At 40.8% G+C, this 26,660-nt stretch overlaps 1 protein-coding gene across 5 annotated transcripts in view; it reads right to left on the bottom strand.

Annotated features, from left to right (window-relative positions):
* Positions 1–366: 366 nt before the first annotated feature.
* Positions 367–26,660, bottom strand: part of LOC137216342 (neuroligin-4, X-linked) — a 345,320-nt gene continuing 319,026 nt past the window's right edge. For all 5 annotated transcript variants that reach the window (XM_067722290.1, XM_067722289.1, XM_067722294.1 and 2 more), the window contains 3 exons: positions 17,683–17,868; positions 13,302–14,091; positions 367–3,984 (listed from right to left, as the gene is read on the bottom strand). In XM_067722290.1, the coding sequence (XP_067578391.1) occupies positions 3,135–3,984; positions 13,302–14,091; positions 17,683–17,868 (1,826 nt within the window). In that variant the 3' untranslated portion in view covers positions 367–3,134. The remainder of the gene's footprint in view (positions 3,985–13,301; positions 14,092–17,682; positions 17,869–26,660) is intronic.

Genomic DNA, 26,660 nt, shown 5'->3' with positions numbered 1-26,660 from the left:
TTTACTCAAATAAGGCTACTAGAAAGATTTAAGGCATGACAACAAACACAACTCAAAACCCAGCAACATAAGAAGCAGCAGTGGCTTCCATTTCAGGAAACATCCTCTCGTTATGAGTTTCACCAACCAGAGTGCCTTTCTCCAATGTCAGGCCAGAAGAAAATCCCTAGCGGGGACACAAAACCTGTTCATGAGGACGAACCACAAGAAACTGATCTATTACCAACTGAGTGTGCCGTTTATCATCTACGTCAGATGTATCGCTTAGTTTTTAAAGTGAAAAAGACATCCAAAGAAGGAAAAATAAATAAATAGGATAGGCCACCTACAAAAAAAGAATGGACGCGTAATTATTTGCACAAAGCATTAGAAAATACTGTGATATTTTATTATTAAAAATGCTGCTGAAAAGTTTATACATATGTGTCCAGCCATATATATCTTCTATCATTACTTAAGGCAAAATCAAAAACAAAATCGCAAAATAATAATCCAAGAAACCATTAAACCCTGCGTGCCAGTGAAGGTCAAGAATAAAAGCCTAGGAAAGTTTTTTTCTAACTTATGTCTTTTTTTTCTTTTTTTTCCTCTTTTTTATAGATAGCAAGTATATTTTATTCTCATAGAACTCTATGAAGATTCTATAACTTCTTTCCATGTAGAAATATCATTTAAGGTGTATTAAATTGCTTTTGATCATAATCCTTTGTAAAAGCTAAAGTTATTCACTTAACAAGAACTCTTTTTTTTTTTTTTCCTTATCCAAATGTCACAAGCCTGATACATTACTGTGCATATTGCTAGCAGAAGACAATTGGAAATACTAAACAAATACTGGAATTCACATTACAAACATACCGGACCCACATTGGTGCCAAGCATCACGTCCTTTGTAGTTTCCTGGAGAGCCTATTCGTCGTAGCTTAGCTGGGGTAATACACAGCTTGCAGAAATGGCCTGACAATAGCTTTCAAAAATGATGAACAAAAATCGTACCCATGACACCTCTAGCTGCACGAGTGATGTTTCACTCTTTGCAAAGTTGGGGTTATATTTCACATATGTATACACAGAGAATCACTCTTAAATTTAAACCAAGATGAACAACAGAATTTATTGGACGATCTGTATGCATTCTTAAAAGAACTCTCTTTTTCTAGCGGGGCCATTTTCAAACACTTTGATAGACATTGCTACAGTTTTAGTTCAGGGGTTCAATAAGCAAAGATTATACAAAGAGACAAGGAATTTGGACTATCTTTGTGGAGAATGTCCACCTTGGCAAAGACATATAGTGCTGGGTTTCCATGAGAACCATGCCCAGAGACATCTTCAAATATCTTTGGCTACTATTTCCTGGTGTCGCAATAACTTTTGAAAGACAAAACATAAAGTCACCATGGTTACTATTCTTTTTCCTTCCACTTTAGGACACTTGCAAAAGATTCCTTAAGGAAAATTAAAAGGACGATGAGAAAATGACAAAGTGTCAGAGGGACAAACTTCTCATCCCTGTCTCGCCAATTTAAAATGACTGAATATTTCTGTGTGTTATCTTGACAGTGAAGCCATCCTAACTTCCCGGAAAACCCATGCAAAGCACTTTGAATGTTCTATCCTTTTGTTTGTTTTCTCTCTGTAATACTCCTGGATCAGTGACTGATACACAAATCCACAAATGGTAATAGTTTCAGACAAGCATATGTTTTATCCCATAAATGATATAAAAAATAAAAATCCCTGCTTACTGATAAATAAGGGACTTACTGCTTAAACAGAAAGGAAAGACACATGCCCTCTTTCAATCTGATTAGCTAAGCTGAGCAGGTATTTCATCAGCCAAACCCTTCTGCAGCTGCTCGGGAGTACAGAGCTGTATTGACTCAGCAGAGCTTGGCCCTACCAAAGACAAGCTTTCTTTTCCTTTTTGGCAGGACCCTGGGATGGGAAGCAACTCTTCCTCAACACATTCAAAGAACCAGAACTACAGAACGAGACTTGTATTCTGTTTCTCCCCCGCGGTCACTCTGCATGTGCGTGCGTGTTTCTAATTCAACAAGCTTTAAATAGGCTCCACGCTGGGGATCCATCCTGGGGTTGCAACTTCATGAAGCCTTAACACACAAAAATAAAAGTTTTCCTAAAAATAACGGTCTCCTAAGAATGCTGTCGCATGCACTTTCCAGCCCAAGAAGGGGAGAGAGAGCCTAGTCGAACAGACGGTCTAGGTCCGCTGTGTGACAATCACATCCTCCTACAAATGAAACACGTTAGAAAACCCCATGTCTGTTGGCCACAAGGAATTAAGAAGAAAATCCTCCTTTGTCCTGGAGGAGACAGAGGTGATATGACTAATGTATATATCGATTTATATACATACAGACCACAATGGAAAGCACAATCTTGCTAAAAGCTCTTTCAAACTGAAAACACCAATAAAAGCTTTTTTTGTTGTTGTTTTTGTTTCTGTTTTTCTCTCGGTGTGTGTTTGTTTAAACGCACGGCTATATACATTTTTTTATTTTTATTTTTACAAAGTTTCTTAAATAGAGTTCAGGCTGGCAAAACATCTCTTTGCACAGAACTCTACGTATGTAACTGCATAGTCAGTTCTTTTATTTTAATAATAAAATTCTACTTTTCCTTCTCTCTGGATTACACCTCCATATGCTGGGTAAAAGCCCATAGATTCTTTCTTCACTTAAGTAGAGCCATCTGTCGTATGGCACAAAAAGAACTTTTATTTATTTATTTCAATTGTAATTAAAAAAAAAAAAAGTGTCCTCGGCCGAGTTTCAGAAGTTTCAGCTTCTGTGGTCACACTGGAAACATCCAGGTCCTTGAAACTTCGATGTCCTAGTTGCACTAAAGTTTGCCGGATGGTGGAGATCTTAAAGCAGTATTGTAACAGCAATGTATACGTTTCACATTTCGTAGGGTCAGAAGTTGATCTCATTGTACTGGGAAATGCCAATGGAAAGGGTCTGCAAGGACACAGTGGCTGCCCTTTTGCTTTTTGTTTTGTTTTGTTTTGTCTTAAGCCAAACATTCCCTGTTTGGAGATGTTGCTTCTTTCTTTCTCTCTTCAATGTGGCTGAGGGGAGGCGCAAAGGGAGGGGAAGAAGACGGCAAAGCTATACTCTAGTGGTTGAATGCCCGTGGGGTAAATTTGTACTGTTTTGTCCTCCACTGAAGGTATTGAACGTGTGCAAAGGCTGCATCCCCGTCAGTGTGTTGGGAATCATAGTGATGGTATTTGGTGTCATAAGTGGGATGTCATCGGGGGACCTGCGCAGCGTGAGGGTGTAGTCTGGAGGGCAGGTGAGCCTCAGCGTGTCGTGAGCCTGCAGGGACTCACACTCGTGATCATGCTCCAGCTGTTTCATCTGCAGGGACATGATCTCTTCGTTCTGGATGTGAGCGATGTCATTTGTGGTATTTCTCTGGGGACTGGGGCGCCTGTGTGTCTCATGGCGCCTCTTGTCCTTCTTATAGTACAGCGCTGCAAACGCCAAGATGTTAAGGAAGAGTAAGGATGCCCCCACGGCAATGGTGACGCTCAACTCAGTGGAATAATCCCGTTTGGTTTCGATGAGGACGGTGGTGTCCTCAGGCCCCGTTTTATGAGGGTCCTTGGAGTGTTTGGGGTTGTTGGCGGGAGTGATCGCCGGGCGTTTGGTCGTGGGCCATATCTTGGCAGGAGATCGCCGAGTTCCGTAGGGAAAGGAGGTCATGTCCGGAGGAGGAACCTTTGTGGTTGTGGACACATACTGGAATATCTCATTCAGGTTGTGCAAGTGAGGCACGAGTTCCAACCAGAAAGCCACTTTTGTGGCTCGGTAATGGTCCCTCACTCTGGGTTTCAAGCCAATATGCAGATAGAGCTGGTCTTTGGGGTTATACTTGGACCAGGCCACTTCCTCAAAGCGATTGGGTTTTGTGTGAATGAACTTGGTGTCCTGAGGAACGGGCTGATTAGGATCACTGGGGACAGAAGGGAGAAAAAAAGAGAAAGGTCACACTCTTCCACATTTCCCAAGTAAATTTTAATCAAATACAATGAAATTACAATCAGATAATCTCATGTGTTTATTGATATGCACAAAGTACTCAAGTAGCAACAAATACATGGTGTTTTAATCCCGACGCGCTACCATTTTGCCTTTTCTTTAAAATCCCCTTACCTTTATTTTAAAAATAATTCCTGATGGCAGTATGATAGCATTTTCATAACACTCCTACATTTTTTAAATGCATCCAATTATCTTCCATGATAAAGAAGGAAACCAAAAATGTGTCTTGCATTTCAAGTTGTTTAACTACTTTTGAGTCAGAAATCTCAACCAGGGTGATTTGCCCCCAAGAGGGCATCTGGTAACATCTGGAGATGTTTTTCGGTTGTTATAAGTGAAGGGTGGTGCCATGAATGGGTAGATGCCAGGGTGACTGTTAAATATGCTCCAGGGCACAGGACAGCCCCTCCACAGCAGAGGAGTACCTGGTCCCAGGTGTCAGTAGTATTGAGGCTGAGAAATCCTGAGTTAGAGGCTATGGTCCAAAATTTGTGCCATTCTCTTTCTTCCTCAAGAATTGCTTCTTAGGTAAATGAATAGATACTGTGGTTACAACTAAAATGTATGTTAAAAATCAAATAAAAACTGGCTTTTGTAATTACAAGATGTTAATAAATAGAATTATGCATCAATTGTTCGCTCTCTCTCAGAAGGAGAAATATGTATGTACTTGGAAACCTTCTGAAGACTGAGTCACGTAAAGATCACACAACATTCCGTTGATTTAAGAAGTTTGGTCAGACGGTGCTTTTAGATATGCAGAGTTAAGGATTTTAGGAAAAGTACCACACGATGCAAGAAATTGAGGGGTTTTTTATAGATTTCAAGTGCGCATGGCAACTATGAACCTAAGAAGTCTCCTATGATTTACATAAGTGGACACAGGCAGAAGGAGAATCACCAAAATGGAAAGATTCTCCACAAAACATGGTACTTGAGACATCTTTGCAACTAACTCTTTTAAGATAACAAACAACCTCCCCCCGCCCCGCAAAGATATCATATTCTCATTTCTTCCATTTTTTTTAGGCTTGGTAAAGTGAGCTGTAAAACAGTTTTCATCTTAATGTGTACTGGTTTGGAAAATTTGAGATCATGCATGATATAATGCCACCTAGTTGACACTGAACATTCAGACATGATGTGCAGACCCAGTTTGCTTAGATCTATTGCTCCAGGTGCTCTAACTTCTATCTTCCAGGTAACACTTTTATGAAGCTGCCTTCAGCCACTGCCTGTTTGCTCATGAATCAGAAGGCTGGGGAACCAGAAGGTCCCACTGGAAGACCTAAAGGCTACAGATATTCCCAAGTAGCGTGCAGGATGCGAACGAAGCACTTGACCAACAGATGCATCTGCCAAAGGAAGGACTTTAGCCCTCAGCCTGAGGCTGTCAAAATCATTTCCATACATCAAGTTCTGCATCTCTCCCTCTTTACAAGCTGTGAAATCTTGAGCAAATCCTTAAGCCTCTCTTAGCCTCATCTTCCTCATCTATAAAGTGGATAAGAATACTGGGATGGAAAGGAAGTGAGAAAGGTTAAATAATAACTACAATATTCCTGGCATGTAGTAAGAGCTCAATAAATAGTATCCCTCTCTGCAATGCATAAATTAGAATACCTACAAATTGCTAGTAAGAGAGGACTATAAATAACATACTGTATACAGCCACAGAATATACCTAATACTATACATTCTACTTAGTATATGCTACATAAACGTATACTGTATACCAGTATACATGGTACACTAATATACTAGATACAGTGTATGCTGCATAACAATATACTGTATATATGGTACACTGTTAATTATATATAGTATATACTGTCTGTGTACATCATAGCATACATGGTACAGTATATACTGTATATAGTATATGCTATATCAAAGTATACTACACACTGTGTATAGTATATACCACTGTATACCACAGTATATATGGTACACTGTATACTGTATATAGTATACATTGTATAAAAGTATACTATGTATTTCATAGCATATATGGTACACTATATACTGTATGTAGTATATGCTGTATCAAAGTATACTGTATACCAGTATACATGGTACACTAATATAGTGTATGCTGCATGACAATATACTGTGTATATGGTACACTGTTAATTATATATAGTATATACTGTTTAAAAGTATACTGTGTACATCATAGCATACATGGTACAGTATATACTGTATATAGTATATGCTCTATCAAAGTATACTATACACTGTGTATAGTATATACCACTGTATACCACAGTATATATGGTACACTGTATACTGTATATAGTATACATTGTATAAAAGTGTACTATGTATATCATAGCATATATGGTACACTATATACTGTATATAGTATATGCTGTATCAAAGTATACTGTATACCACAGTGCATACGTTATATTATACACTGGGTACAGTATATACTGTATAAAAGTATACTGTATACAACAGTACATGCTGCATACTATATACACACACAGACATATATATATATATAGATGCATAGGTATATATATGATCGTAGATATGATTACATATGTGGTATGCAGGACAAAGAAATTTTACCACATAACTGAGTACACACTAACTGCTGTGCTCTTATTAGTGAGATGATAAAATATAAAAAATTGTAGGTCTTAATACTATGAGCTTTCTTATTTATGTGTTCATTTATAAACATGTATATACTTTAAAATAATCTGCTTTTAATTCATTTTTATATTCTTACATGTTTTCAAAAACTGTTGGATTTAATATAGCACCTCATGTTTTTTTATTTGAGTCTTCTGAAATACATTGTTGGAAAATTCCTATTTAACTGGAATCTGTCATGGAGAAATTTGTCATCGATTTTTATCGTTCTAAAAGCAACGAAAGGGAGCGAGGATTCCTACTATGTTTGCATTGATCTGATTTCACGGAATTGGGTCTTTTAGTTGTACTGACCTTTTACTGAAGAGAGGGCATCTAGGAAAGAGAGTGTCTTTTCATGTAGGATATTTGTCGATTTTTTTTTATGGAATTCGGTGTACATTTGAAAGGTAAGGAAACACATTTATTTTGTTCTCAGAGAATAGAGGATTTTGAAAATCCGGTAAGTATGCTTTAGGCTGATACAATCTATCAAAGTTCTGGGAGATGCACAGTCAGAAGCCTGAAACCAAGATAAACTCACGGCGCTTATGAAGGCTCATCATTTCCCCTTGTCAAACACCCCAAAGACAGTAAGATCTCTATGTGGGATACCACTGCCTTGTTGTTTAGACTTTGCTTCAGCACATGGCGTCTTCTAATTCCCATGAGTAAAGCTCAAGATGATAATGATTAAGGAGAGAATGAAACAGACACACCTTCTTTCTCTAGTAAAAACCTCAACACCTATCCATACTCCTCGTCACCTAAACATACATTTTCACCTGTCATATTTCGTTTGCGATATCACCTTAGAAGTGGAGGCTAAATGCATCTCCAAGGTCTTGTGGTTCATCTTATTTGTGAGAGATGGGCAACACGATTCCTTTAAAAATACCAGTGAACCCTCTGATATGCTCCTTTGGATGGTATAAGGTTTTCCTTACCCCTAAAACAATGCCGTGGTTGACCATTTGTCCCTAGACCTCTAAGAAGAAAACTACCCCCTGCACCAAGAAGTATGTGTTCAGTCCGTCCTATACAACCGGTAGAGATGTTCCTTCACTGAGCTTAAAATACTTTGGGGCAATAAACGTCACTTTCAAAACCAGGCTTTGACTGCAACTCTATCTAACCCATCTTTCCTGTCTGTTTCCTGATTTTTTACAAAGACTGAGCAAAAGTTGAAGTATAAATCAATCACGAGATATGAGCAAAATCAAAAGTAGAGATGGAATCTGAAAACCAATGAAAAATATGTCATCCCACCCACTCGACCTATACAACTCGACTTCGACATATTGGAATATATATGTTGCTCTTCTTACATAATATATATTGGCTTATCGGCCAACAGCCTTCCCATCTCTGAATTCTAAGAGCCTCCGAGGACTTCCATACATAATGGTGAAGGTACTGTTCACAGCCATATCTTCTGTAGAGACCCTAATTCAACCCATTTTATCCACCTCTCCTCACACAGAACCCAAATTGCATTGGTCCTTGATCAATGGGCACCTGATTTCTACTGAGTGGCCAGGACCAACGCCTTCCCACCTATTCCCAAAGAGGTTGGATGTGACAAAGAGTTTAAATCTGTGTAATCATTCATAAACCTCGGGATTAGTTTTAATTTTTCCCAGACATAACTTCTCATTTATCAAAACTCTCCAAGTAGCCTTATTTCTAGCCTAATACTTCATGTCCTGGCTTCCCTGTCCTTTCCCAGCGCTGTTTTGGGTTAGTCTTCTCACCTGGATTATTGAAACAGTCTCCTAGCAACGTCCTTCCATCCTTCTATCCTTCCTTCCTTCCTTCCATGCCTACCACACACACCATCCCCACATTATGTTTTCTCTGCTTAACAACAACAAAAAATTTGCATACCAGATATATCTACACTTAAGCCTACATGTAAGGTCAGAACTGTTAGCTTTGGTCATAGAAAAAGAAGCCCCAGTGTTCACCTCATCTCAGCAAACGTATGAATAGTCAGGATCATCAGGGAGGGGCAGCAGAGGTGAAGTTCCACCCAGCGATCACGGCAAAGCATGTTCTGACACAACATAATCCTTTCTTCTCAGCCATGTGTTGTGATTAGACGTACGACAGGATATTCTTATAACCAAACTCCTGTCTCTGTAGTGCTTACAGGGAGCAGTGGATGGCGCTCAAGTGTATTCCATCATATTCTGTGGGTCACTGCCTGAGTATGGGTTCTGGAGAACAGAGTCAAGCATCTCACCTCACACTGTGACATCAGGGATGGTTTATCCTATGCTCTTCCCTTGCTGGCATCAAATAAGGTATGAGACCCTTAATGACATGAGAGATGGTTTACTCCCATGCTGTTCCATTACTGGCACCATACTGCCTCATTCTCCTCAGCTGGACCACTTTGGCAGCCCCCTAGGGACAAAGAAATCCTCCACCACACAGGGCTGATCATGCCACTACCCTGTTTAAAATCAATCAATGAATAACTAGCAACCACCTCATGAGCCATATCATCTATTGGCGAACACCTAAATCACTAGACTTTGCTCAATCCCCCATTTTCTGTTAAACCGCAAGCTACTGAGATGTGATCCTCCTGACTTACATTTGAAATGGCACACTGCATTGCAGGTTAGGGGAGGTTCTGAGTAACTTCCTTAAAAGATGATTTGAGGGTTTCCCTGGCGGCGCAGTCTTTAAGAATCCGCCTGCCAATGCAGGGGACACGGGTTTGAGCCCTGGTCCGGGAAGATCCCACATGCCACGGAGCAACTAAACCCGTGAGCCACAACTACTGAGCCCGCGCACTAGAACCCGCGAGCCACAACTACTGAGCCCACGTGCCACAATTACCAAAGCCCGTGCGCCTAGAGCCCGTGCTCTGCAACAAGAGAAGCCACCGCAATGAGAAGCCCGTGCACTGCAACGAAGAGTAGCCCCTGCTCGCCGCAACTAGAGAAAGCCCGCGTGGAGCAACAAAGACCTAACATGGCCAAAAATAAATTAAAAAAAATTAATTAAAATTAATTAAATTAATTAATTAAAATTAATTAAAAATTAATTAAATTAATTAATTAAATTAATTAATTAAAATTAATTAAAAAAAGAAGATCTGAGTCATTCCAACGACCTTTCTAATGTGTTGTGAAAACTCATTGCATTAATATCCCCAAGTACGATTTCAGCTATGCTCCACATGGACCACAGAAATAAAAATAGCTCCTGCTTGGATAAAATCCAGATTCTTCAGACTGACATCCGAGGCCATCCATTAGCGATATCCTGTTCCCACAGTGAGATCTCTACCTGGACTCTGGTCGGATGACGGCTACTCCTCCAAGCCAAGTCCTTATTCCTTCCCCATCCGCTACTTCAGCATCTTTATGAAATCCAAAAGTATCCTAAACACACACCACTAGTGGCCACAGGAGTATCCTGGGCCAGGGATTAAGCCCAGGCTATCTGACATCTCCACCACTGTGTTCCCCAAATGAGGGGCGTGAACCACAGGCAGTAAGCGAAGTGATTTTAGGAATATAGAGTTATGGAATTAAAAAGCACTCAACATCTTAAAAACCATTTCAAAGAACACTCAACATTTTCAATCCTCACTTAGTCGTTGACAGGTCCTGGTGACCTATAGGTTTGGTGCTAGCATTTCTCTACCATCTCATGACATTAATTTCCTTTAATTTTTCTTTGTTTTTTTTTTTTTTAACAACAAGAGAAAATCCATCTCAGAGCCTTTGGCAGGCAAGCACAGCTAATGAGAATTTAATGGCTTTATTTGCATTTTGTAGTTTTCTTTAATGGTTCAGTTAAATTGATGATGAATGATCCTAGCTTTCCATTTAAGAAAATCATATAAAATTGATTCCCAAAACACGTGAGAGAAAAAGGAAGTAGATGGCTTTAACAAAAGTAAGTCATGATCTGTGTTTAGATGTTATGGAATTAATGATGGGTTTGGATGGTGATGTAGTCGATAGGCATGGCCATGGTGTGGGAAACGCTCCTGTGAGTGTTTTTGCTTCAAAAGAAGGCAACACTTTGCAAGGGCAGGCATTACCTATCTGAGTTCTATGACACAATTGGGCATTGGTCCTGCCTTTAAAAGGGGTTATGCATTGAACTGTTTCCCTCTCAAATTAAGATACACTGAAGTCCTAACACCCAGGACCTCACAGTGCGATCTTATTGGAAATAGGGTCATTGCAGATGTAGTCAGTCAAGTTAAGATGAGGTTGTAGTGGAATTCCCTGGTGGTCCAGTGGTTAGGACTCTGTGCTTCCACTGCAGGGGGCACTGGTTCGATCCCTGGTTGGGGAACTAAGATCCCGCAAGCTGCACGGCCCGGCCAAAAAATAAAAATTAAAAAAAAAAAAGATGAGGTCATACTGGAGCAGGATGGACTCTTAAACCAATATGATTGGTGCCCTTATAAGAAGATGGTCAAAATAAAAAAGAACAAAATAATGCCATTTGCAGCAACATGGATGCAACTAGAGATTATCATACTAGGTAGAATAAGTCAGAAAGAGAAAGACAAATACCATATGATATCACTTATGTGTGGAATCTAAAATATGACACAAATGAACTTACCTGCAAAACAGAAACAGAGTCACAGACAGAGAGAACAGACTTGTAGTTGCCAAGGGGGAGGGGAGTGGGGGAGGGATGGATTGGGAGTTTGGGATTAGCAGATGCAAACTACTATACATAGGATGGATAAACAATAAGGACCTACTGTACAGCACAGGGAACTATACTCAACATCCTGTGATAAACCATTATGGAAAAGAATATGAAAAAGAATGTATATGTGTCTATAACTGAATCACTTCACTGTAGAGCAGAAATTAACACAAGATTGTAAATGAACTATACTTCAATAAAGATAAAAAAGAAGAAGATGGCCATATAAAGACAGACGTGCTGGGAGAGTGCCACGGTATGACAGATACAGAGCTTGGAGAGATGCAGCTACAAGTCAGGCAACACCAAACATTGCCAGCAAAGCACCAGGAGCTATGAAGCAGCATGGAAACATTCCCCTATGGGTGTCAGAGAGAACTCAGCCCTGCGGACACCTGCATGGTGGACTTCTAGCCTCCAGAACTGAGAAATACACTTCTGTTGTTTTAAGCTACATCATTTTTGGTACTTTGTTGCAGCAGCCCTAGGAATCTAATAAACAGGGGTTACTTAAAAACACTTGCTGACTTAACCTCAATCACCTCCTTGTCGAAAAAAGAACCTTTTGGGGACAGACAAGCATCTCTCCCCGGCACGGTTGTACCGTCTCCGTTTCCCACTGTTTTTCTTAGGTCAAACTTGTAAGATGGGACAGTCCAAAGTGGGTATTGGTACAACATGTTTTCCACTCAAGAAATGTGCCACACTTTTCCTAAGACTGCAAAACCATGAAACCACTTCCCACCAGAGTATCTGGAATCATTGTAAAGAATGATACCTGCTGACCCCCTACACATCCCCGGCATCCCCACTTCCTCTCATGAGAGCTACAAGAGGCTCAGGCACTGCAGGGCTGCTGCAGTATGGGGGGGCCTAATTCCACCCCCCAGCGGCCCACAGGAAGATTCTCCATCCTCCAGAGCCGGGAGGACCTTCACTGTAAATTCGGTACGAGAAGCTCAAGGTTAATGACAGAAGCGCAGGCAGGCAGAACAGAATGCTACCTCATTAATTTCCGCAATTAGGTTATTCGACAAGAGCAAATGAAAAGATGCTCTGATATGTGTAGCTCCTTAAGATGCTGGGGAGTCTTTTCTTCCGTTGTCTGCAGAGAATCTGCTCAGTGGAATACAGGTGGACCCTGTTATATATGTAACGCTTGTGTACTTCCTACTTTATTTAGCCAATGAGATTTCTATATGTGTCTATAGATAGATATACAGCTAAATATACACACATGTATGAAATTTATATTAATGAAATAAACACGTGTCAATATTTATATATAAACAAAATAAATATATTTTGTGTGCCTATGTATATATAGAAAATCAATCTCACAACAATGGAGAAATCCTATGCATGTACATAGATACACATGCACATATATATCTTACACACACACACGGGATTTCTCTACAGTTATGAGATTAGGAGTTATTACCTGTGCATTTACATATAGAATATATATACTATATACACATACAGTATTTCTATATATTTATTATTAGATTTATTTCATTCCTTGCTATGCATTCCATGTGGCACATGTATTTTGAGAACCCTATTATCTACCAGACAAGACAAGGTCCTACCTAGATTTGAAACTCCAGATCAGTTGCCCATAGAATAGGCAAATATATCTAAATCTGACCCCAGTAGCAAGTGTAGAATTTTCAATATGCATCTAGCGCCTCAGCGAAAATCTGACTTGATAGAAAACAATTCAGGGGTAGAGAAAAAAGGAGGTCTCCCTAGACGCTGGGGGGAAAAATGACTACTTCTGTTACTGTGTGCGGATGCCTGCACACCGCAGTCTAGCCGGTCGTGGAAACCACACTTACACGGAGGAACCAGACAAACAATACCCGGATGGGGAGAAGAACATACCCGGTTTTGGCGAAGTTCGTCCAGTACGTCATGACCACCGCGCTGAGCATGACATCATTCTTGGAGAAGTTGCAGCTGAAGAGCTCGGTAGGGCCAATCATGGGGATCCCAAAGACATAGGGGACTTCGTCGCCGTGGGCTGAGTCCGCCCAGCTGGGCTTCATCTCGCTTTGGCAGTGGTGGTAGAAGGCGTAGAAGTAGGTGGGTGAGCCGTACTGTGCATGCAGGTCCGCGGTGGCCACGGCGGGGGCCACCCACTGGTGGTCGGTGAACAGAGCCACCAAGGTTTTCCGCCGCGTCTCGGGGTTCTCCTTATCTGCCCAGTCCGTGTACATGAACTTGATGGTCTCCCGCAAGGTGTCCTTCCCCTCCGGGTAGCCGTAAAGGTTGTCCACGAAGTTGGACACCAAGAAGTCAAAATCGTTGGGCGTCACACCATCCTCGTTATCCACGACGCCGTCCACGAACTTCAGCCCCTCCCCCTGGTTGACCCCGAGCATGATGTCATAGTTAAGGAATTCCCCCTGCTCCATCAGGATCTGAGGGTCGTCGGGGATGACATCCCCGTCAATGACGGGCCCGAAGGAGATGTGGTACGTGGCCGGGGTGATGGTCTGCTGAATGAGCTCTTTGTAGTTCTTATTCCGAAGGCATTCCACCATATCCGTGGTATCCAGCATGTTGCAGCCGACTTTATCTGCCAATATCCGAGTGTACTTGGCAGGCTGGTAGTTCACGGCCCAGCTGGACAGGGCGGTCCCGCTCTGGATGATGGCCTTCTGGAAGAGACCTGCAGGTGCAAAATTGTGGACATGCAAATGAAAACCCGCAGGACAGAAAAGCAGCTTTTACTCGGCAAAGAAGGCTCTGATTGTCTCTCGGGCATGTGAATTTCTGGATACTGCAGCATTCAGCGCACTCGGCATCTCTTCCTCTCATTTCTATCTCGTCTTCCCCCTCCCCCACCTGCTGGACAGTGGTCTTATAGGATGCTCTCAGACACACACACGCACGCACACACACACACACACACACACACACAGAGTTTAGAAAACGAAACTGAGTTTACACTTTAGCTGCAGTGCTAAAAACATACAACCTCTTTCTCCTTCCCCAATTTTGTGTAATATTAGTGGCTCCATCCCCAGAATGCGTAAATGAAGAGTCTCAGAGTCATCACAACCCCCCAGCCTCTAAAAATATGCTTTGTGGACATAAGAGGTCAAAGGCTGTTTCCTCTTACTGGCAAAACCAGGTACCACTTTATTAGAGGGGGAAGAGCCACTGAAATCGGTTTCAGAGTATAAATTCTGGAATGCATTTTTATTTCCATGCTCCATAGACCGAAGGTGCTAAAAACATGCAATTAAAATGAATTCATTAAATTAGCTATTCCTAAAGAAATCTTCCCTTGCATGCCCCGCTAAAATGTATCTTTTTTTCCAAAAAAAATCATTAATTTCAAAGTTGCATGCACTCAAAGCCCAGACTTTTGTACAATTCGTTCTGCCACATTTTAAACGTGCCTGCTTGGTGAGAAACTGGGAAAATCTTGGGCTGTTTTATGAGCAAAATTCTGTGTAGCTTAAAATTTCCTATCTGATCAGTCTAGTATGTGGATGTCCAGAAGTAAACAAAAGTCTATTTTTAACTGCTCCAGTATGAGACGGAAGGCCATAAGATCATGGTGTTCTATTGCTTATCTCTTCCTGCCGCTTCCTTGAACTCCAGCATGATCTAGCTCTGACGCCTCGTAAGTCACTGGGAGAATAAAAGCATTCAGCGGGGAGTCCAGAAATCCGTGCCCTGTCGATGTTTAAGGCCATACATCGGGATGGGGATGAAGGAAACATGACTGCAATCAGGAGGATGGGATTCTAAAGACTAGAGGATTGCCTGCCGATGACACGCAAGAATGAGCTGCTTAAAACGATCTGGCTTTGCCCGACACACATCATCTAGCTCCCTTGGGGCCAATTTCCCAATGTTTACCATTCCGTTGGAAATGTGCGAGTACTGACTTGTGTGTCTGGCTCTCAAGGTGAATGTTTTAAAGCACCTTAAGGAAATGATGTCCATATTGGATCTATTAAAAGATTCATAAATGAAGACAACCAGAATTAGAAAAATGTTGCTGGAAGTTACACATTTTCTCTCTGTGTCGTAACTGTTGGCCGTGACTGAGGTAGCCATGTATGTGTGTGTGTGTGTGTGTGTGTGTATGCGCGTGTGTGTGTGTATGTATGTTTTGGTAGGCAAGTAATACAACCTGGGATAAAACTTGAAAAATTAAAAAGTCACCTATAATTCATACTATAAAATAGGAGATACTTTAATATCTTTAGTATCATTCCTTCTCGGTATTTTCCCTCCCTTTGGTCTGTTGTGTATAACTGTGTCCCATATCTGCATAGTATACTGATGTCATAATTAAGGAACTCCCCCCTGCTCCATCAGGATCTGAGAGTTGCTTGGAATGGCATCCCTGTCCATGACGGGCTCAAAAGGGAATGTGGTACCCGGCCAAGGTGATGGTTTGCTGAATGAGCTCTTCATATCATGCCTCCCAGGTTAATGCATATCTTAAGCACAATTCTTAAAACAAATTATTGTTCCTTCGAGTAAATGCACGTGTCATTAACAATGTTCTTGTCTTTCTGGTCTTGTAGCTTTTCCTTTCATTCTTTGCTATGAGAATGCTGTGGTAGAAAACTCCATGAAAACACCTTTTTCCCATGCGTATGTTGACTTCATTAAGTTATATCACGACAAGCGAAATTCCTAAGGCCAACAGTCTGGGTGTGTTCATTAATTCTTGATTCTATTGCTGGGTTGATTTTAGAGAGCTACTTTGCAGAAATGATGCAAAGCATCACCATATTCATTTCTGATCTACTGATTTAAGGAATTAACACTCTTCCCCCATTAGTTTTGGCTGACATGTGTTTGATTACTGCTAGAGTTGGTCCTGACTATTGTAAATGGAGAATCATGATTATATCCATTGAGAAATGGGAAAATACAGGTATTTTCTAAAACGCTATAGGAATCGTTACCACTAATGATCTAATTTACTCGCTTTTTCCTTTTTTAATAAAGGGTTAATACAAACATAAGCTTTTCATTCTACCTCTCCTCAGCCATTACGAAATAAAGAATCAAGAAATTCACACTTCACAAGACTTAAAAATCATCGTCAATCATATGTTGCTAATGAAGCAATCAGAAAGAGTCAGCAACTTGTCCACGATAGTGTAGGAAGAGAGGAAAAAGATGGGATGCTGTCATACGGCACGATGATACTTCCTTTTTTTTTTTTTTTTTTAACATGTTTAGGGTACTTTAAAGAAAGATAATATAAGACTCTTTAAAGAAAACTAATTCCTTTAAAGTTTCAGGTGCTTTTCATAAAAATGGTTCAAATAGATGTGGTAAATCCTTAAACCAACCAATGACACAGAAGGGAACATAACACGACCTTGACGATTTAGACTGTTATTATGAATATTCACTTGTACTTGCCAAAGTGCCCCAGGGCTGCATTTTCTTGTTTTGTTTTTATTTTTGTTCCATTTTTGAAGGCAGAGCCAGGAAGTTATTAAGGTGCCTCCAGGCCCACTGCCCCCAATTTCTGTTGATTTTTCTTTTAAAAATCTCTCATCTGATATTGCTGGGAACCTCCATCACCAATGGACCAGAGGGAATCAACCTGAATTAGTTTGCATCAAAGACGTGACTTTATAACCATATGGCTACAAGCTTTGTTGATCACGAAATCTAAAAATCTGTAACCACCGTCCACATACTGATTCCCTTTCCTATTTCTTCTCCCAAGATGAAAATTGTAGTTAATAAAATTTAAAGTTGTCCAAATAAACTCAGACAGGCCAAAGCAGGGTGTAGGCATTTCTACAGAAGTCATTTGCCTCCAATTATTGTAAGCAACGCTCTTTGCCAGAAGTCTAAGTGAGAAAACTATATCGTTAGGATAGTTAATGATACTGTATTGCGTACTTAAAAGTGGCTAGGAGAGGAGATCTTAAAATTCTCATCAGAAGGAAAAAAATTTGTAACTCAATGGTGACAGGTGTTCACTGGACTTCCCGTGGTGACTGTTTTGCACTGTATACCAATAGCGAATCCTTATGTTGTACACCTGAAACTAATCTAACGGTGTATGTCAATCATACCTCAATTAAAAAAAATCAGAAAGCAAGCTGAGTTAAGAGAAGAGCATGAGCACGCATGTCATTGGGGGGATTTTCTGTGGAGGTTTCAATAGAGACTATGGCCACCCTGTATGCGCCTTGAATAAGAATTCGATATGGGTTCATTTCTGGGTCCCAGGGTTCCCTGCGCACTGTGGGGATGCTTTTCTTACCTTCTGAATAGTGAGACAAGGTCAAGAGGCTGACACAAGAAGCACCCGCGCCGGAGCCGAAGATGGTCACTCTCTTGGGATCCCCACCGAAGGCCCCGACATTCTCCTCAATCCAACGTAATGCTTGGATCTGATCCAGGAGCCCGTAGTTGCCTTTGGCCGCCTGGTCGCCGGTACTTAAAAACCCTGCGAAAGAACACAAGATATTTGGGGTTGTCACCTACAAAATATACGTCAACATCGCTGCTATCTGGAAAGACGTTCCACGGTTTACCTTGTTCATTCTTTACTTTTCCTTCCTATAAATGAGAAGCAACAGTGTAGCACCTTTTCCATGGCAGAAAGGAGTATATTATGTAAATAAGAGTTACAATGGTTTTTGTTTCTTCTGACACTATAATGAAGTGTCTCATCTGGGGGTTTGTATGGGGTTAACATATAAGGTGAAATGAATCTAAAATATTTACAATACACGACAATATCAGAAACCTATACACTTTACTAGATTTAAGTTATCACTCCTGTGTCTATGTTGATTTTCCTTGGGAAAACAAAAAAGACTCCTAAAAGAAGTTTTTCAGGGCAAAACAGTGTGTGTGTTGGCATCTGTGTATAAGACTGTGTGCACTGTATATAAAACCAGTATAGGTTTGCTTTTCCCCATTGAATTCCTCAATAATATTTTCATTTAACTCCTTTTAATGCTTAAATTTCAAAGTAAATTATACCCATCATGTCATGCCACACTTAAATCGTTTAGGATGCATCTCTATTTTTCTATATAAGGAAGATATCACAGTTATATGCAGAAACTTATAATTCTTTAATTTCAGCCAAAAGCCAGTGCATATTCAAATCTCCCCAACTGTCCCCGAAATAGCATGGGCTGGTACATTTCATTTTAAAAAATAGGAGGATTCTGTAAATTAAGCAATTAGATCTCACTCAAGGCATCAGATTCTAAATTCTTCCTTTTTCAAAAGCTGCAAATAAGGCAATACGGGCATTTAATTGTGGCAAAGTGATCGGTTTTCGAAATCTATCTCATTCCCTGTTCCTCTCACACTGCAAAAAGATCTTGACCTGGAAATTCTGTTTTCCTCTGATGTTTGAAGGCATTTGTGTGGAAGAGACACTCTCCCACTCAGATTCAAAACTATGAATATTTTATAAAGCATCCTCCAAGCTTAAATACTTGCACAAACTTTAACCCAACTTTATGTCCAAATCTGTCTTGAATAAGCCTTCTGGGGAAAAAAAAAAGTCATAAAAAGTTGTTTCCCCCCCCCCCCACTTCCCATTCCTACGTGCCCCTACACCAGATCCCCAATTATGATATTTTTCCTTTCTGCACCATGTCTTTATTCCAAGGGTCATGACGTTCACCCGTTTCAACGAATGCTTATTCAATCACCATGGAAAGCAGCCGCGGTGTTTCTATGAAGACAGACTGATCCAAGCCCTAAAATAACAGAAATGGGAACCGATGCCTTCAAACACATCCCTGAGCAAAGCTGACAGCAATTCAAGAGGCCCTCGGAGTACCAGCTTCTCAAAACCTAAAGCAAAATCATAAAGGATGAGATCTTACACCTACTGAGGAGAATGAGGCTTCCCTTCCAGAGCCTGCCTGAGCACCTGTGGGAAACGGGGGATGGGAGCCAGGAGGGGATTAGAAATGGTCTGGTTCAAAAGAAAGCGGCCAGAAGGGTGATTGCTGCTGTTATGCTAAAATCACAATAATCGGGACTCACAATGGCCTAGCCCTACAGGTAGATGCAAGATGACAACTGCCAGGTTGTACACTTAGGGCACATCGCACAAACCCACTCCCCTCCTAGGTTCCTGGGGATGGATGTGAGATTAGCTATGATGAGAGGCGGTGTTCAGATGTTTCCAGGACCTCCTTGTTTAATGAGCAATTACTAATTAGTGTTTCATGCCCGTGAATGTTATGCGGCCTCCACACTCATCCCTCTTACGTTTTACATTCTTTCTCATAAAATGAATCACGCCCTGCTTGGGAGAAAAGCCTCTTTCACCCAACTTCATGGACGGAACGGGCTTATAATGGCAGCCTGGGTGCCGTGTAAGAACCGTAAGACAAGCCTCTCTTCCCGCATTCAGGAAAGAGGTGGTTCATTTCTAAAGGCTCCAGGAATTTTCTGGCAGAACTGTTCTGTTTTTAACTCATCCCTCCTCTGCCCACCTCCCTCCTACTCTCTGCTCTCACGGAATGACCTAGTCGCTTACTGTTTATGGGGAGGATTTGCAACAGATGGTAAGTCGCGAGGCTTTATGAAATCAGAGCCCCTCCGTCCCCAGGAATACATGACTTGTAAAACCTCTCCAACGGCGGGCTCATTAATCTTCCGTACCCTGGCAAATCTGACTTCTCCTAAGAGCAGCCCATGGAAAGCCTTGATCTTGGCAATTCTGCTCGCCTTTCAAAAGGCCTGAGGGAAACAGCTCTCCATGTGTCTCTGAACTTGAGCAAAGGAACGTGGGTTTTTTGGAAGCTGGTGTTTCCATAGCGTCTGCCGTGGAATCTTCATTTATTGCAACATCCAGGGATTGCTTTTTTTTTTTTTTTTTTTTTGGTTCTTTTTAAAAATTGAAATGACAAGCAGGTCAGAGTCCCCACTGCAGGGACAGAATGAATGCAAGTCATTTTATGTTCCCTATGACAGCATATTCCTTTCCATTTCTGACTGTCAAAACACGGTGTTCGATATAACCCAGACAGAGGATGTGTGTGGGTTTCCTAGCGTGGGACTGTATGAACAACAACATGATAGCAGCGCATCAACTGGGAAACAAACACACACATTACCAAACATCGAGCATCCGCAGAAGTCAGTTTCCCAGATGAGCAGATAACTTTCTTTGACTGGCTGACGCCAGTGATTTTAAACAAACAGCTCCTTTCATGGACAAACATTCTTGGACCCCAAATCCTCTCAGCATTTCAGCTGACGAAACATTGGTTTTTGAGATTTACTGTCTCTGAACTGAAGCTTGTAAAGCAGTAAGCCGTTACCAGTCCCCACACACAACTGAACAACGAAAGAGACGCACAAAGGAGACCATTTGAATTCACACAGATTAATGACGAGATTGATGCCGAGTTTCATTCAAAGTAGTGGAAGGAACAAAATACACACACAAATACACGGGATGTGCTGAGTGGCTGTGCGGTTATTTTAAAACTTGGTTCATGGAAAAGATGCTTAAAAACCCCAAATCCCATTTCCCACCTGCAGGTTGAATGAAATGAATATAACGTACGCTGTATTTGGTCTTAATATTGCTCTAGAATAGAAAGTTTCAGGGTTTTAACATAGCTAAACATGATCTAAATGGTTCTCGTTCATCTGAATTGCAGGGGATTAGGGGAATGATTCCGGGCCACGTGGTTTTCCGTCCACTTCAGGTCAACAGTGAGAAACCCAGAGGGGTCAGATGTGCCTGGATTTTGGTTCGTTTTAACATGACTTTAACGCCACAAAGGACTTTCTCTCTTAGGAAATAATTCATTACATAAGCACAGTAGGCATTTTTTTGATGACCATTACACAGACAATAATTACTAAGTGAATATAGAAAAATATCTTTTATGTTTTCAGGGTATGTATTCACCTGTAATTCGCAGAATTAATCTAGGGTCTCAGCTATATTTCTAAAAGAATTCTATGTATGCGTGCATATATATGTATACGTTTGCATAATGACCTATTTTGATTATTTGGTTCCTTTGCAGTAGCAGGAGCATTTGCAAAATACAGCAAATCGCTAGCCTTTATTATGTCAGAATCCCTCCCTCATACTTTTATATATATGTGTGCAGACATATATATATATATATACACACACATACACACATATATATATACATACACACATATATATGTGTGTGTGTACTTGAGTGTGCGTGTGTATTTGAGAGAGTGTGTGTGTGTGTCTATTCGTACACACAATATTTAAGTTAATGGAGTAAAAGCAAATGTTTAAATGAAATTGTTTCAATGAGAAGAGACAGGATTTACTTTAGGTCACACAAATGAGCCCAAACAGAAATCTGTGTCATGAGAATTACAGCAGAGGCAGAAATGTGAAAAACAGGCCAATAAATGCACGTCTATATTCTGGGATGTTTACAGGAAATTACTCCCTGGGTACGTTTATTACAAGGTGAAAGGGGAGTTTTCTTATTGGAAAACCATTTATGACTTAACAAAAGGGCACAGATTCTAAAGGATAGGATGAGAGGGAAGGGGGGGTATACCTTCAAACTCTGCAGGCGTGATAGGCAAAGCTAATTGAAATTGTGTCTGTTTTTAGTTTTCATCCTACTTAAAAATGACACGAGTCATAACTGATGCTGCTTCTATGGTATCTCATCATCAGCTCAGTATCACACAGAGCTATCTCCAATGTCAGCAGAATAAATCGAACATGCTTATGAAGGACCCATGATTTCTACAGCATAGGTTTCCAAACCTGGGGCCCATGATGTTATTAGTGGGAGTCCCTGCGCTGTTTTCATAAAGTACATTCTATCCCCACAGAATGATTTAGAATGAGGCTGCACAGAGGTCTTAAAGTACTTTAGTTGAAATTATATGGATTCATAGAACTAAAACCAGTTAGATTCTGGAAACAAAATACAAAGTGATAAACAGTCTGTTTATTACACAACGCCAATGAAAAGGTGAAGATAATTGGTAAACGTGTTTCATGATGATGAAAATTTGGCAACAGCCAGTCTGGAACCAAACCCCCTTTGAACCAACTTTAGATTCTTTTTGGTTCAAAACCTCATCCTTGGGGCTTCCCTGGTGGCGCAGTGGTCGGGAGTCCGCCTGCCGATGCAAGGGACACGGGTTCATGCCGCGGTCCGGGAGGATCCCACATGCCACGGAGCGGCTGGGCCCGTGAGCCGTGGCCGCTGAGTCTGCGCGTCCGGAGCCTGTGCTCCGCAACGGGAGAGGCCACAGGGGTGAGACGCCCGTGTACCACAAAAAAACAAAATAATAATAATAAAAAAATAACCTGATCCTTGATCATTTCTCCGGATTTGTTGATGACTCAAGCTCTACCGGCTCCCAGATCCTTTTGGTCTGATTTCTTGAATAGCTCACATATCTCATCACTCCTGGGATTCTGCACCCGCAGTGTCCGAGGTAAGAGCTCCAGTTCATTGCCTCAACCTTGCTGCTTCCAGTGCACTTCTACAGTATCAATCTAATCATGGCGCTCCCCAACGCATACAAATTGACAAAACTCATGAAAATGGAAATCTGAACCCCTTTGACCCACCCGTTCTATTTCCATAAATGCTTTTTCTATAAAACATCTCTATCTGGAGGTACAGAAATAAGTCATGCAAGGATCTACAAAAAGAAATAGTCATGTAGGAATCCAATCAATTCTCATTGATTATAATTTTGAAAATAAGGATGACAGGAATCTCAACGTCCATGAATAGGAGATCTGTTGCAGGAATTCTGTTGGCTGAATCCATATAACGGGAGGCTCTTTGTGTGTATAAAATGATACAGAGTATTTAAATGTGTAAACACAGAACCACATCCGAGTTCTCTTCACAGAAAACCGTGAGTTGCTGAATACTGGGTCTTATGATCCGATTTTTATGAACATCATCAAATGGGTGTGTGAAATACAAACTCCGAAAGGAAATCAAGCAGTTCGTAGCATTTCTCTATAGGAAGGCGGCTACAGGTGATTTTCACACTTAATTTTAAATATGTGTGCTTTTTCTTCCAACTTGTAACTGCTTTTTTAGCAATCACACACACACACACACACACACACACACACACAGCAAGCTTGTTTTAAAGTCAAATGCATTAGTGGGATATCCAGGGCCATTCCCTGTGGTCCCATCTCTACATCTCTGGACATGCTCTACACACGCCCTTTAGCCTACAAATCTACCACATTACACGTAACTGCCCCCCTGGGATATGCCCGGCCTTTCTATCTCTCTTTGCCTTTGTATATTCACTCTTCTCCATCTCTTCCTAGGATGCTCTTTACAGGACTGCTGGGATCCTGAAAGCTGTCTTCCTCCTGTAGATGTGGCTTCACATCCAACCCCACTATTTGCCCATGGGGTACAGTGCCACCCGGAGACCAGCTCTGTCACCTCCCTGGTCCAACCCCTTAGGCAGGAATCACCTGCAGATACAGGCACTGCCATTTTATCTCTTTCCCTCCACCAATGCGGGTCCCTTTTCAACATTTTCCTAAGGGTCTCAATTCTCTCAAGTCAGTAAATTGCTTTAAGTGAGCTTCTATGATAGAACTGACCACTCTATAGGAAGGGTATCTGCCCGCAGGTCCGTAGCCCGGTTATTGCTTGTACTGGAATCAGTCAAGTCAGCCTTGGATTTGAGTCTACAGGAAAGCCTCGGGCATATTATGCAAGATTTCAGAGCCCTTTTCATTTTGTTTATGGTTTCCTTTACCGTGCAAAAACTTGGAAGTTTGATAACTTACAGAATGGGAGAAAATATTGGCAAATGATGTGACTGACAAGGAGCTTAATTTCCAAGGTAAACAAACAGCTCATACAACTCAACAACAACAAAAAACAAACAACCCAGTCAAAAAATGGGCAGCAGACCTAAACAGACATTTCTCCAAAGAAGACATACAGATGGCCAAGAAGCACATGAAAAGGTGTTCAACATCACTAATCATTAGAGAAATACAAATCAAAACTACAATGAGGTATCACCTCACACCAGTCAGAATGGCCATCATCAAAAAGTCTAAAACAATAAATGCTGGAGAGAGTGTGGAGAAAAGGGAACCCTCCTGCACTGTTGGTGGGAATGTAAGTTGGTGCAGCCACTGTGGAAAACAGTATGGAGGTTCCTCAGAAAACTAAAGACAGAGCTACCATATGATCCAGCAATCCCACTCCTGGGCATATATCCAGACAAAACCATAATTCAAAAAGATACATGCACCCCAATGTTCACTGCAGCACTATTTACAATAGCCAAGAGATGGAAGCAACCTAAGTGTCCATCGACAGATGAATGGATAAAGAAGATGAGGTACATGTATACAACGGGATACTACTACTCAGCCATAAAGAAGAAGGAAATAATGCCATTTGAAACATCATGGACGGACCTAGAGATGATCATACTAAGTGAAGCAAGTCAGACAGAGAAAGACAAATACCATATGATATCATTTATTTGTGGAATCTAAAATATGACACAAATGAATATATTTACAAAACAGAAACAGACTCACAGACACAGAAAACAGACTTGTGGTTGCCAAGGGGGAGGGGGTGGGGGAGGGATGGATTGGGAGTTTGGGGTTAGCAGATGCAAACTAGTATATATAGGATGGATAAACAACAAGGTCCTACGGTACAGCACAGGGAACTATATTCAATATCCTGTGATAAACCATAATGGAAAAGAATATGAAAAAGAATGTATATGTGTGTATAACTGAATCGTTTTGCTGTGCAGCAGAAATTAACACACTGTAAATCAACTATTCTTCAATAAAAAATATTGAAAAAAAAATAAAAGATCTCAAAGCTTCATTCTTCTCAGCTGTGGAATGGAGAAGAGTAAGTGTCCAGCACATAACATAGCTTGGGGAACCAACTGCACTGTGTCTGATGGACAGTGTGTGTTTAAAAACGGTCACCAACTAGGCTGATTTCCTTGATACGAGAAACACTGCCATTTATTTGTTTCACCTACATATAGCAAGTGAGGAGAGGCGTCTGTTGATAGATAAAATGGGTCCGTAGGGAACATGGATTACTGGTCTACTTAGACTTTGTCTTGAAGATTATGCAGATGATCAACCTCACGCGCTCTCTGACTGCAAATGTGGCTGGTGAATAACTGTGCGTGAAGGTGACACATATTTCTTCACAGTCTGTTTATTGAGTTTTAATGAGGTGCTTAAACTCTAAAGAGAAAGGCGATGCAAAATATATATCGCAGGTTTATTCATGCTGGGAAAATGATGGAGTTGCTTATTCAAACAACATTTATGATATGCCACAATGACCCAAGTAATGTGCTGAAAGCTGAGGGACGATGATACACTAGAGTGGATTTCCACAGATACTTTAAAAACTTACACAAAATCTTTTTTTCCATTTGTGAGCTTCCATTTGTTTTTAATAAGAATATTTTAAAACCTATTAGGATTGAAAGTCATACTTTCTGCCAACACAATATATTTATGAAACATACGTAAGATATATATTTAGTACCTATATGGTATTCAGGGCACTGTAAATTGCGCTTAAGAAAAAGAAGATGACATACACCTCTATGGGACAAATGTGAAACATGATTTGGATAATTCCTCTTAAAGTGAACAAATTTAAAGTAGGCTCCTCTGTTCTATCCTCAGTTGCAAAACAAGCATGATGGTAGTGGGGTTTCCTAGTATTTACTGTTGGACATCGTCTGTGGGCAGACAAGAATTAACCAGATTTGTTCTCATTTATCCATAACATGATCACAACAACTGAATGTAATAAGAAACCACACATTCATTTTCATCTCTATCAAACGTCAGCGATGTCTACTAACTCACATAACGTTTTCTGTGTCCAGAAATATTCCCAAGCTTTCCAACGCTGGTTTTCTCTGGGAAACGTGGAACGTGATTAAGAAGACTGTTTGTTGATGGTTTCCTTTGCTGGGCAAAAGTCTGATTAGGTCCCATTTGTTTACTTTTGTTTTTATTTCTATTGCCTTGGGAGAATGGATAAAGAAGATGTGGTATAGATATACAACGGAATACTACTCACCCATATAAAAGAATGAAATAATGCCACTTAAAGCAACATGGATGGACCTAGAGATGATCATACTGAGTGAAATAAGTCAGACAAAGACAAATATCGTATGATATCACTTATATGTGGAATGTAAAAAAACGGATACAAAAGCATTTAT

Source organism: Pseudorca crassidens, chromosome X (assembly GCF_039906515.1).
Source record: "Pseudorca crassidens isolate mPseCra1 chromosome X, mPseCra1.hap1, whole genome shotgun sequence".
NCBI lineage: Eukaryota > Metazoa > Chordata > Mammalia > Artiodactyla > Delphinidae > Pseudorca > Pseudorca crassidens.
This window is presented reverse-complemented; position numbering and strand designations above follow the sequence as displayed.